The following is a 13,270-nucleotide window of genomic DNA, read 5'->3' as shown; positions in this document are numbered from 1 at the left end:
ACTACCGGCTACATTAACTAAATTTGAGTCACTAGTTAAATATGAATTTACTCACTGCAAGCAGCATTTAAACAGTTGTGGGCTGGCTTCCAGCCTTGTGACCGGAAGGTCGCCAGTTCGATCCCTTGAGCCGACCGGACACGACTTAAGTGCCCTTGTGCAAAGCACCCATCTTCCAGCGGCTTCCTGGATGCCGAGGATAGAGCTGCCCAATGCTTTGGGTTTGCTTACTGCCCGCTAGTGTGTGTTTGTCTGTATAACTGGGCATTTCACTGCACACATGTGATAAATGCGGCAGTCAAATTCCTCTGTGTAAGCAGTATTGATCAATGACTCTAAGATCTAAAAACTCCAAAAATGCGAAAAAAGTTATTTTTTTGAGTGATGCTTAAACCAACAATTTTTTTATATTTTCTGGTAAAGTGACTGATTTTTTACAAAAAAAAAAGTGGCATGAGTTTTACACCCCATTTACATCACATCATATTCTGTGGTTTATTTTAATGCTGCAAGACAGAAATCTGATTCTCTAATTTGTGCAGACCCAGAGTTTTCCCATTATATCTCATTACTGAAGTACATGGAACGCATTTAACTAATTACTGACAAAACCTGAATTTCTGCAGTTATCTGATTATGAAGTACACGTAAATGTGCTCAGTGTCCTTCAGAAAGCTAGAAAACAGTCACTAAGTAAGCCCTGTGAATCAAGACGCTGCAGCCTTCTGTAACATTGGCGAACTGCACACACCAAGTTTCGAACCCTGTATATTTCGCTAGGTTTCTTGAACTTCAAGAGGTCCGTAACTGCAAGGACCACACAATTTAGAGCAGACAATTGACTAGATGCACCACGAATTGGAAGACATGAAATCTGGCACATCAGTGTCTACAGAAATGATAAGATCTTAGAAATATTCATTATTCATAACAAAGTGAATGTCGTCTCTAACCTTTGCAAAATATTGTACATGCATTTTTAGCAGCTCAACAGTAAGTAAATGGGAATGGTTTGGACATGTGTTGAGGAGGAATAGTGGATATATTGGTCAAAGAATGTTGGAGATGGAGCTGCCGGGCAGAAGGAGAAGAGGTAGACCTCAGAGAAGGTTTATGGATGTAGTGAAGGTGGACATGGAGATGATTGGTGTGAAAGTAGAAAGTGGAAAGAAGTTTTTACAGTGTGGTGTTTTTAGATTTTTTTGAACAAATTTAGTGGTACACTGCTTGAGAGAAGTGGCAAAATGTGTCCTGCACATTTTGTTTGCACTACATATTAAAACATATGATATACAAGTGTAGATTTACATATTTGTAAGCCACTTTTTGTGGCTAATTTTACAATATACATCGTCTAAGTAAGTAAAATAGAGCCAATCTATACATGCATTGTGGAAGGATACTTTTTTCCAGACAGGCTGTCTACACAGTGTCTTACACAATCCATATGCATGCATGTCTGGAATCAAGTCCAAAGCTTTGGAGTCTACTCTTCATAAAAATGCCCAGAAAACAAATTAATTATCGGATCAGTTCCCGGCCCTAGTCAGGAATATATCAGTGATGCATCTCCTACAAGTCTATAGCATGTTTTAGCAGATTAATGGTGGTCGCACTAATGTTTATTTTTTTTGTAGGTGATTATTTGGAGCAAGGACAAGTGAGAAGCTTCAGAGGTCATACTAACTGCAGAGAATCTTACGGATTTGTGGAAGGCAAAGTGTACCTCATCATGGGTCAAAGTCGTGATCTACCAAAGACAGATGGAAGGTATGTATAAATGTCTTCCCATGCAAGGATTTGCTTTTGGTTTGTAAATGTCATGGGCTGGAGGTTAGGGAACCAGCCTAGTGACCGGAAGGTTGCCGGTTCGATCCCCAGAGCCGACAGCACATGACTGAGGTGTCTTTGAGCAAGACACCTAACCCCCAACTGCTGCCTGGGTGCTGCGGATTGGACTGCCCACTGCTCTGGGTAAGTGTGCTCACTGCCCCCTAGTGTGTGTGTGCTCACTAGAGTGTATGTGGTGTTTCGCTTCACAGATGGGTTAAATGCGGAGATGGAATTTCCCTGTTGTGGGACTAATAAGAGTATCTTAATCTTAATGTCCCTAAGATGACTGAAGTCATATAACCTTAGAAGTGCCTATGTAAAATATGTTTAAATGTGCTCAACATCTCTAATTACAGTCAGTTGTCTAATGAATATTTACATTGTGTGCTGACAGGCTTGAGTCTACTCTGAAATCTGACTATAAATGAATAAATTATAAAAACATAGTATGACGAGGCAGCAGTGTACATACTAGGGCTATTACAATCATTACATTGTAACTAATAATTCACTATCATATGAATAAGTGTGATTAAGTTGTCTTCTCTTCATTATATGCAACTTTTAAATCTAAAGTGGCCAAACTGACTGGTTAAGCACCTTACTTGCTAGCTAAAGTTGCTGTGAAAAAGTATTTGCCCCACACCAAATTTCCTCTATTTTTGCTCATTTGTCACAAGATTCAGTCGGTCACATCTGATCGAGTTTCCAACCTAAAGAAAGTGGCACCATACTGTGAAAATTTGTTGAAAGGGGAACATTTGGGGTTGACATCAGGCTAAAGGGTGTAGTCAGCCCAGCCTATGGGGTTATTGTACAACCCCAATTCCAATGAAGTTGGGACGTTGTGCAAAACATAAATAAAAACAGAATACGATGATTTGCAAATCCTTTTCAAACTATATTCAATTGAATACACTACAAACACAAAATATTTAATGTTCAAACAGATAAACTTTATTGTTTTTTGCAAATATTCACTCATTATGAATTTGATGCCTGCAACACGTTCCAAAGAAGTTGGGACAGGGGCATGTTTACCACTGTGTTACATCACCTTTCCTTTTAACTACACTCAATAAGTGTTTGGGAACTGAGGACACTAATTGTTGAAGCGTTGTAGGTGGAATTCTTTCCCATTCTTGCTTGATGTACAACTTCAGTTGCTCAACAGTCCGGGGTCTCCGTTGTCGTATTTTGAGCTTCATAATGCGCCACACATTTTCAATGGGAGACAGGTCTGGACTGCAGGCAGGCCAGTCTAGTACCCGCACTCTTTTACTACGAAGCAACGCTGTTGTAAGACGTGCAGAATGTGGCTTGGCATTGTCTTGCTGAAATAAGCAGGACGTCCCTGAAAAAGACGCTGCTTGGAAGGCAGCAGATGTTGCTCCAAAACCTGCATGTACCTTTCATCATTAATGGTGCCTTCCCAGGTGTGCAGGTTATGTGTGGTGCTGATGGTATGTGTGTGTATACTCATTGTTCTATTCGTTATCAGGCTGCAGTACGTCCTGGACGACCAGACGTGGATTGAATACTGGCCCACATATGAAGAAGGCCAAACTCCTGAATACAGAGATAAATACGTCGGCATCACTGGACTCGCTCAGAACCTCGTGAAATTTGGATGCTGATACTGATGCCAGTGACATTTAATAAGTTGTTTTTTTCTAATGCATATTCCACCAGCTTAGTTCTGCTTATACCATTCTTGTGCCTCCAGATTTACTAAACGGAAACATTTATTCTAAAAAGTGTATAAACTCAGTGCGTGATAGCTGAAGAAAATCAAATAAACTTTCCAAAAGCAATGTATTTGTTGGCATGCTTGCATTCTGTTACATTTTTAACATATGGGGGTCTTTTGGAGCCAAATGATTTCTAAAAATGATATGCATGTAGCATATTAGTCCTATTTCATCTCTACATGTACTGCAAGAAGGATCTTGCAATTGTAAAAGGAGAAAATTGACCAATCGGGATTTTTCTTCCCTGTGGTATCTAGGTAGATGCAGCCAAGCAAGCTCACCAGTTGGTTAGGATTTCAGGAGCTGGGCAGAAGGCTTTAGAGTAGATTAACACAATTATGAAGTGACAAAGGAATCAACCAATTATGTTTTAATTCCCAATAGTGGATGTCCTTATAGGCCTTCTGCCTGGATTTTTGTTTTCTTAGCTGAGCATAAATAACAGGCTCTTTCATTTAACACTAATCTTCCGTGAGCTACGAAAATTTTCGTAAGGGAAACCAGCGACCATGTAGCCCACTCCCCTGCTGTGAAGCGATTAACGCCCATTGTCTTGGTAATGATATGGAGTGCGGTGGAAGTGGAAACCCCCCATGCCCACAGAAAGCTCCTACAGCTCCCAAAGCACCTAACATGACACAACTTGAAGGTGAACTTCAAGTTACAACCCGAGTGTATATGTTACCGATCCGACAGCGCGACGGAGAATCTGTAGAATCGTGTTTCAAAAGTTATAATTCAAGGATGAAGACGAAGGATCAGACGAAAGGCTGAATCCTGTTTTGATTGACAGCTATTTTTACCCATTTACGTCAAAAGACAAACTGCAACCCATTTCTTGGCGTTTACTTGGTGAAATTGCTTGTGCATTTCCGTTGTTCATTGTGTAAATAAAACACACTCCTAGTATTTCCTTGTTTCAGTTTAACATAATTTCAACATTTCCTTGTACGAGTTTAATTTCGTTTCGTTAGTTTGTTCAGTCAGTCGTTCATACTGTTGGCAAGGTCGAAGTGAACTTGCCAGCAAACAAGGTTCACACACAGAGCTGCTGTCTCAGTCCTCCTCTGTGAATTAACATAATAAAGGGTGATGTATGGTCCTTCTAATTGCTGGCAAGAAGGAGGGGTGATGTCCTGAGGATCTTGAAATCTCAGGAGGACTAGTGTTAATATTCAGGAAATCAGTTTAGTTTTTTTAACTGTGGGAGTCACTGTGAAAGCACAACATGCAAACTAATGTTAGCTTGGCACTGGAATCCCCTTGAGTGGAAATTAGCATTATCACAGCAGTTCTATCAGATCAATAAAGCATCATTAAAGACAATTGATAGGTTTCTGCATAAGTTATCCGCTTATCATCCTGGGTGCTGCTGAAGTCTATTCGTTGGACCGGTTGCCAGTGCATCACAAGGCATACACATTCACTCACACCTAGAGACAATTTAGAACCTCCAATTGGCCTGACTGTGTGTCGTTGGACTGTAGGATGAAACAGACACAAGGAGAACATGCAAGTTCCATACAGAAAGGGAATCCAACCCAAGCCCTTCTTGCTGTGAAGCAACAGCACTACCTACTGCACCGCCATGCCATATAATCCAAAGCCTAAAATGTATGCATGAGATACATGCAGAGTGGTGTAAGGCAATAGTCCCCAAAGAAAACACCAGATTTCCCTCTATTTTACCACAATTATCATTACATATAATTTTTTAAAACAAATCTATCCATTCATCCATCCAACTATCAAAAAGGCACATGTAGGTATGCTGTTGGTGTTGGATAATAAATAGAATGGATATATTTGTGTTGTAGGCATCATGGCCTCTGGTTCCTACGACCATCCTATCATCACACTAAAGTACGTAATATGCCTAACTTCTGAGGACAAGCCTGAGAATGATGGTTCAGCTATAAGAAGTCATCTGGTGTGACCGTTTATTCTTCCTGCTGACTCTGAACTTCCTTTTAACCCTCAAATTATCTTTGGGGTCAACTGGACGCCAGTCAGTGTTTAATATCTCTAAATAAAGGACTTGCATGCTTTGCTTCACATTTAATGACTATTCCTAAACTAATAGGGACAATTTGACAAACATCAAATTAACATGAGGATAAGTTTTTAATGTCTTGTACCCATTTTGTATGAATCATTGGTGTTTGTTGCGGTCACTTTGACCCCAGGCTGTTTTAGCTGTATAAAATCAATACATATCAACACTTTACACACATTTGTTTCTGTCGTCTGTCGTGGTTGTTTTGGATGATTTACCATGGAATTTTAACTCTACCTGCAGTAGTGCAAGAATCACTAAAAGCTCACTTTGACATTTCACACACAATGTTCCTGTGAGGACACTGATAGTTCACACAACATAGACAAGGAGCAATCATGCTGTGCCAACACGACGGCCTAGCGGCATTGATCATGGCCCTCCAGCAATGCTTCGGGCAGGCACTGGTGGTATGGATGACCAGACAGATCTAACTAAGCACTATGGTTCGGCAGGCATACACAGCATTTCAGAAGGGTGCAGGACGATCTGGCATTGGAATACTTCCTCACTGCATCAGCCTCAAGAAGTTCCACCGCATCCAGTGTCTCTGATCTGACAGAGCTCTTGTTCAGCTGCCAGGCAAGGGCAGAGCAGGACAGTGCACCCATGAGAGCTCAAGGACAAGGTCGCTCCTTAGCACTTATGGTGGCTGAGGACTTTGTTTGTACTGTAGAAATATGACCCGTAAAGGGAGGGCTTTGTTGCTCATTAGGGGTAAAGAAGGTAATCAACAAAGAATCTTGAAGTGCCTGACAAGCTTGGGTAACAATTTTAATTATAGTCACTTTCTGGAGGTCTAAATTCCTGGGGTCAAATTGACCCCAGGGATTAAAATAATTTAGTAAATTTGAAGACAACAGGAGTGTCGAAGAGGGTCACTGGTTTGTGTCTTGTACATTATTACCTGCAGTTACCTCACTTACAAAAGCCTCTCTGTTCCAGAAGCCTCCGAAGGTTTGATACGTCATTGAGACAGTCGAGGTGAGGGATGCACTCATGAGTTTGTTAGTGGTTAACTGGTGTCTGGGTCACCAAAGGAGTAGCTAAATTCTTCGAGCCAGATGGAATTCCATTAACAACATTGAGGGAAACAGAACACATGCCCAGGAAAAAACTGAAGCAAGTGAAACTAAGAGAAACATGACAAAACACAGAAACACTAAACCATCAAAAAAGGCAACACTGTAACCGGCTACTTAAAATAGGCTCACACAGAAACATTTCGAAATTATGGGTAACCTGCATCTACCGTGCCATGGAGGAAGATGTATAGGAGAGTGTCAGAGGGAAATGCAAAAATAATAACTGAGATCAGAAAACATGTCAACACAAACCCTCAAAATGTATTGAGTCCACCTCCAAATCCTATATATAACCAAACAAGAACATCCATCCATCCATTTTCTAAGCAACTTCTCCCTCAGGGTTGCGGGAGCTTATCCCAACAGTCATTGGCTGGAAGACAGGATACACCCTGGACAGGTCACCAGTCCATTGCAGGACAGACAGACACTCATGTCTAGGGGCAATGTAGCACATCCAATTGGCCTGGCTGCATGTCTTCAGACTGTGGGAGGAAACTGGCGAACCCAGAGGAAACCCACACAGACACGGGGAGAACATGCAAACTCCACACAGAGAGGACCCCAGTCACCCAGGGGAATCAAACCCAGGCCCTCCTTGCTGTGAGGTGACAGCGCTACCCACCGCGCCACCGTGCCACTACCCAAACAAGAACAACCAACATCAATATACACTTGCTCAGTCCTTCAGCTTCAACACATGAAGTCACTGAGTCCAGGTTTTACTGTGCAATGGCGATAGGAACAATCTCACCAGGGTTGTAATTGATGGGGCAAATACTTGAGGAACATGGATATCTTGAAGGTGGACGATGGCTCGTGTGTTTGGACAGTCCAGTGGAAAGTTCCTGGGGTTTTAGTGAAAAGTCCTCTATTGTGAATGGTAATCCTTACACCAACAGTGGGACTGTAGGGTGGCATAAAGGCTCCTCCTAATAACCTTGTATGTCCATTTTTGACTTAATTTGAAAAGACCTGTTGTTGTTTACATTGTGTGTAAATTTCATGATGAACAGACTCAAATAAACGGCCCAAAATGACTGGAAAATACGTTTGGTTCCACTGACTTATATTAAAAGTAAAGTATGTTTTTTTTCCTTCTCCTGTAAAGTTACCATTTTGAAGATGATGTTTTTGTCAGACAACAGTGATATATATATATATATATATATATATATATATATATATATATATACTCAACTAATAATATTTCCATGCAAACACACACTTTAATATTCATTGAGACAGAGTGGCAAAAATAATTCCAGGACGCTCTGGCTCAGGATTCATTTAGTCTGTCATACATCCCTTTGCACAGCAGGTGTCACTATTGAAAACGATTCAGTGAGGCTTCAGATAATGAACCTTTTGGCGAACATTTGGGTTTGAAAGCCCCATGGTTCATGAAGCCTCGTTTTGCTGTCACTACAAGTTTCCCAGTACAGGAGACAAATAGCACAAGAAGAGAGCACATGTGTGCAAACAACTCCCTTCTGCTTCCTCTTTGCCTGCCCTTTTATTTCCTGAACCTGCCTCAAGGAGTTAGTATAGATTAAAGCTCCCCCTGAGGCTGTAGGTGGAAATGCCAGCAACAATAATAATAATAATATAGCAGAAAAACCATGATCATATGACCATGACGGTTACAACACAAGGCATACAAATTCTCAGAACTGGAAAGAGGAACAGAGCAGGGCTGTAATTACTAGGAGGGGTTACAAACATAGGTGAACAGCCTGACCATGAAAACTTCGCTTTTTAAGTAAAAATAAAATAATCCTCGTTTGCAGTAAAATAAAGCTTTGCTGAGCATTCTTACACACAATTTAAAACAGTCCAACAAGAAATGGAGTTCATTCTTATGCACTGCTAATTCACCACCCTTTAACCCTGAAGATTAGGGCGCAGACTGCTGGTTAAAATTCAGCCTTATTCTAACATCAGCATCACTCCTATCTTTTCTTGGCCATGAAATGACCTGCATAATGAGGAATCTCTTTGTGGAGAATAGCTCATAATCCATGTATCACCTATCAGAATTGGGGACTGTGAATAGTTAAAAAGCCAAACAAAAATAGGAACAAAAAGTCATTTTAAGGCAGAAGGAATAACAGAAAGCAAAGTTAGGAAGCTGCAAAAGCTCAGAGTGCCAACCTTGTCTATTGCTTATCTACATGTTTGTTTCATTTGTTTTTATGTTAGATGTTAGACTGCCCAAGCTACCCTAAGAGGGAGTTGAAGAAGTCTGCTGTATGGCCACAACAGTACATTTTTCCTATCTTAACACCCATGAGCTAATTAGTTTAGAGGTAGAGTCACGCATTCTCATAACCTAAGCGTACTCAGAACCCTCACCCTGCTGTGCCTTAGGAAGACCCAAGAGCCTTAAAGCCTCACTAGCTGTGCCAGCAGCCAACCAATACACTCACTGAGGAGGCTTGCCATTCAGGAGGTGTCTCTCCCTCCCTGATAATAGGCAAGTTTTGTAGCTTCCTGTCATCACTGTGGACCATCTGTCTGTCCTGCTGCTGCAGTGAAGCTACTTTGACCAGCACAGACTGCATCCATGGCGCTAGAAGGGCTGATTATACATTGAACGAATCTTGGAAAAATAAGCTGGCAAATAAGAAGCCAAAATCATGTCACAAGCAAATTGATAGACATCCAGTTTACCACAACAAATGCATTCTTAATCAGAAAACACAGTACATGTTATTTCATAGTTCTGACGTCCCCTGCAATACAATGTAAATACAGATGTCATATTCAGTAACTTCACAAATAGATCTAAAACTGGGTTTTTAAAATGTGCATTCTCAATAGGACTGTAAGCACATCATAAAACAGAAGCTGAATATTCATGCTCCAGGTCATGTCCTACTGTTTCTTGCGAAACCTTTAAAAGATAAGATTGTTTGGTGAAATGTGTCATGCTGATTGTTATGCTTTATACGATTGTATGAAATTGACCTCACTGCACCTCCATGGTCAGTGAAAAAGCTTTCTCACCCACATTTGTATTACTATGATCACAATATCACAGTTATTAGGGGCCTGGAGGGTTCAAAAATGTCCACAATGTCAAATTTAATCATATATAAATTTTTCATAATTATTTGAAAAATCCTCCTGTCTCAGAATTCTGAGCTTGCTTTAACTTATGACACACAACACAACACTACAGCTTAAAGTGGATGGGGACTCTCAGTGGGTTTGTAAAGCGGATGTTACTGGGGTCCTGATGGACTGGGCAGGAAAACATGTTTGACCTGAAAGGTGGAAATCTAGATAAGGCCTTATTCACACATACTGCTTCTGCATGGTGTGAGCAGTGTGGCATCATGACTGACACAGCTTGAACCTGCTGGCCTTTCAGACATACAGTGTTTGTGCTGCAGAGCAGAGCAGCAAGGACATTATTCAGGCATTCCTGTTTCCAGACAGATCACATCAGTCACTCTGCTCCATAAAATTATTTAAAATCCACACGCTAATGTGGTGAGTGTTCCCACAAAGGGGTTGGGTTCGAAGTATGGCAGTACTTGCCCTTTCTACTTATAGATTTTTCCCAGTTTGCCATGATCTTAGGTCTTCCCTGGCTGCAAAAACATAACCCGTAGATCTCATGGTCCTTCCGTGAAGTAACCGTTTGGTCAGACTATTGTTACTCTAATTGTCTCACATTCCCTGCACTCAGGATACGTTCTACCAACATTGAAAGTCCAGAAACCACTCTCAATATATACATTCCCCCTGAATATTCCAACCTACTAGTTTTCAATAAAAAGAACGCCACTAAGCTTCCCCCTCACTGTCCAATGTGTATCTGCTAACACAAGAAGTGGAGAAAACAATGGGGGGGAGGGGAGTACATTGATGGTGAGTGCCTCATAGTGAGGCACCAGCTGAAGTTTATCAGTCTGTCCATGTCCCTAGCCACTTCAGGGTTCTTTTTTGTTAAGAAGAAGGATGGAGGTCTTAGGCCTTATATTGACGTTGATGTCAATAACATCAAACAATTTGCCTATACCTTGCCACTTATCCCTGTAGTCCTTGAACATCTTTGTGGAGCATGATTTTTCACCAAATTAGATCTGCATAGTGCCTACAACTTGATTCGTATTAAGGAAGGAGATGAATGGAAAACTGCATTCGTCACCACAAGGGGGCACTTTTCAGTACTTGGTCATGCCTTTTGGGCTCTGTAATACCCCCACTGTCTTCCAATCATTCATCAACGATGTCCACTGAAACATGATAGGGAGATTCATGATCACTTACGTTGATGATATCTCGATCTTTTCTCCAGACTATGACACATCATAGTCAGCATAATGGTGACCCTGAAAAGTTGTACCCTGTTGCGTTCTAGGTCCTGAGGAATGGAACTACAGCATGGGAGATTGTGAGCTCCTTAGAGTAAAACTCACCCTAGAGGAGTGTCATCACTGGTTGGAAGGTGCTGCTCACCAGCTCTTAGTGCTAATTGACCACAAGAATTTTGAATATCTTAACTCATTTATTTGTTTATTTATGTATTTTTACATAAATAACATCGAGCTGTTAGCCGTGACCATGAGGCCCCTGTACTTGCCCAGGGAATATTCGCATGTAATCGCGGTAACTACGTATGTCCCCCCCTCCGCCAACGCTGAGACTGCCTGTGAGATCCTGCACTCATCTGTGAGCAGACTGCAGACACAGCACCCTCAAGCCCTCCTTCTCATCTCCGGCGACTTCAACCACGCTTCCCCGTCCTCCACTCTGCCCACCTTCACCCAGTATGTAACCTGCCACACCAGAGACAATAAAATCCTGGACCTGTTTTATGCCAACACAAAGGAGGCATATAGGTCATCACCCCTCCCTCCCCTGGGAAGATCTGATCACAACCTGGTTCATCTCCTGCCTGTGTACAAACCTCTTGTACAGAGGGAACCAGCAGTCACCCGCACAGTAAAGAAATGGTCTGAGGAAACTGAAGAGGCTCTGAAGGACTGTTTTAATACAACGGTGTGGGAAGTGCTGTGTGATCATGAGGAGGAGGACATAGACAGCCTCACGCACTGTGTAACAGACTATGTGAACTTCTGCGTGGAGAACACTGTACCCACCAGGACTGTACGGTGTGTCTCTAACAGCAAGCCGTGGATTAACCCTGACATAAAGGCTCTCCTGAAGGAGAAGAGGGCCTTTAGATTAGGGGATAAGGAGGTAAGAAAGATAAGATAAGAAAGATAAGAAAGCGGTGCAGAAGGAGCTGAGGAGGAAGATCCGGGAGGGCAAAGCTAGCTACAGGAGGAAGATGGAGCTCCAGGAGTCTGGAAAGGCCTTAAAGCAATCTCTTGCCACAAGAAGTCCGACTCTCAAGCAGTAGGGGACCAAAAGTGGGTGAACGATCTCAATCTGTTTTTCAACAGGTTTGATCACTCACCCGCCCCTCCCACTACACAGACATCTCTGCTGAAACCCTCCTGTCTGGCACTTCCAACATGCTGCTCTACCCCCCCTCTCACAACCACCCCCAGCACAACAACTTTCAGCTCACACCCACCCCCCACTGGTTCTGCTGGTTGTCGTAACACCCCGTTCGCACATTTCAACACTCAGCACCCCCCCTGCTCCAGTCTGACCTTCACAATGGCCCAGGTGAGAAATGAGCTCAGGAAGATCAAGGCGAGGAAGGCTACAGGGCCGGATGGCATCAGTGCCAGGCTCCTCAAGTCCTGCGCAGATCAGCTGTGCGGGATAGTGGAGCACATTTTTAACACAAGCCTGAAGCTGGGGAGAGTACCACAACTGTGGAAAACATCTTGTGTGGTGCCATTGCCAAAAACACAGCACCCAAAGGACCTCAGCAGCTACAGGCCGGTGGCACTGACGTCACACCTGATGAAGACACTGGAGAGGCTGGTCCTTAGACAACTCCGCCCTATGGTGAGCTCACCCACTTCAGTTTGCCTACCAGCCTGGCATCGGGGTGGATGATGCCATCATCTACCTGCTGCATGGAGCTCTTTCTCACCTGGAGAAGCCTGGGTGCACTGTGAGAATCATGTTCTTTGATTTCTCCAGTGCTTTCAACACCATACAGCCTGGGCTCCTGAAGGACAAGCTGGAACAGACAGGGGTGGACCATCACCTAACACACTGGATCCTGGACTACCTCACCAACTGTCCACAGTATGTGAGGACAAGGGACTGTGTGTCCGACATGGTGGTCTGTAACACAGGGGCCCCACAGGGGACGGTGTTAGCACCGTTCCTCTTCACCCTGTACACTGCAGACTTCATGTACAACTCACCCAACTGCCACCTACAGAAGTTCTCTGATGACTCAGCGATCACAAATGAGGACGACAGAGACTACAGAGAACTGATTCAGGACTTTGTGGACTGGTGTCTGCGGAATCACCTACAGATCAATGCAGGGAAGACCAAAAAACTGGTGGTGAACGGACATTGAAAAAGAGTGGACTCCTATAAGTACCTGGGTGTGCACCTTAACTGTAAACTGGACTGGTCAGACAACACAGCTGCACTTT

The 13,270-nt window shown here is 42.8% G+C and overlaps 1 protein-coding gene across 1 annotated transcript in view; it reads left to right on the top strand.

Moving 5' to 3' along the window:
- Positions 1-3,651, top strand: part of LOC108411292 (complement C3-like) — a 38,248-nt gene extending 34,597 nt beyond the window's left edge. Inside the window, exons 40-41 of the mRNA XM_037543228.1 lie at positions 1,638-1,770; positions 3,335-3,651. Of these exons, the coding sequence (XP_037399125.1) occupies positions 1,638-1,770; positions 3,335-3,470 (269 nt within the window). The 3' untranslated portion in view covers positions 3,471-3,651. The remainder of the gene's footprint in view (positions 1-1,637; positions 1,771-3,334) is intronic.
- Positions 3,652-13,270: the final 9,619 nt, after the last annotated feature.

Source organism: Pygocentrus nattereri, chromosome 12, assembly GCF_015220715.1.
Source record: "Pygocentrus nattereri isolate fPygNat1 chromosome 12, fPygNat1.pri, whole genome shotgun sequence".
In the NCBI taxonomy this organism is placed as follows: Eukaryota; Metazoa; Chordata; class Actinopteri; order Characiformes; family Serrasalmidae; genus Pygocentrus; species Pygocentrus nattereri.
The sequence above is the reverse complement of the archived record's forward strand: the minus strand, read 5'-3'. Positions and strand labels throughout refer to the sequence as shown.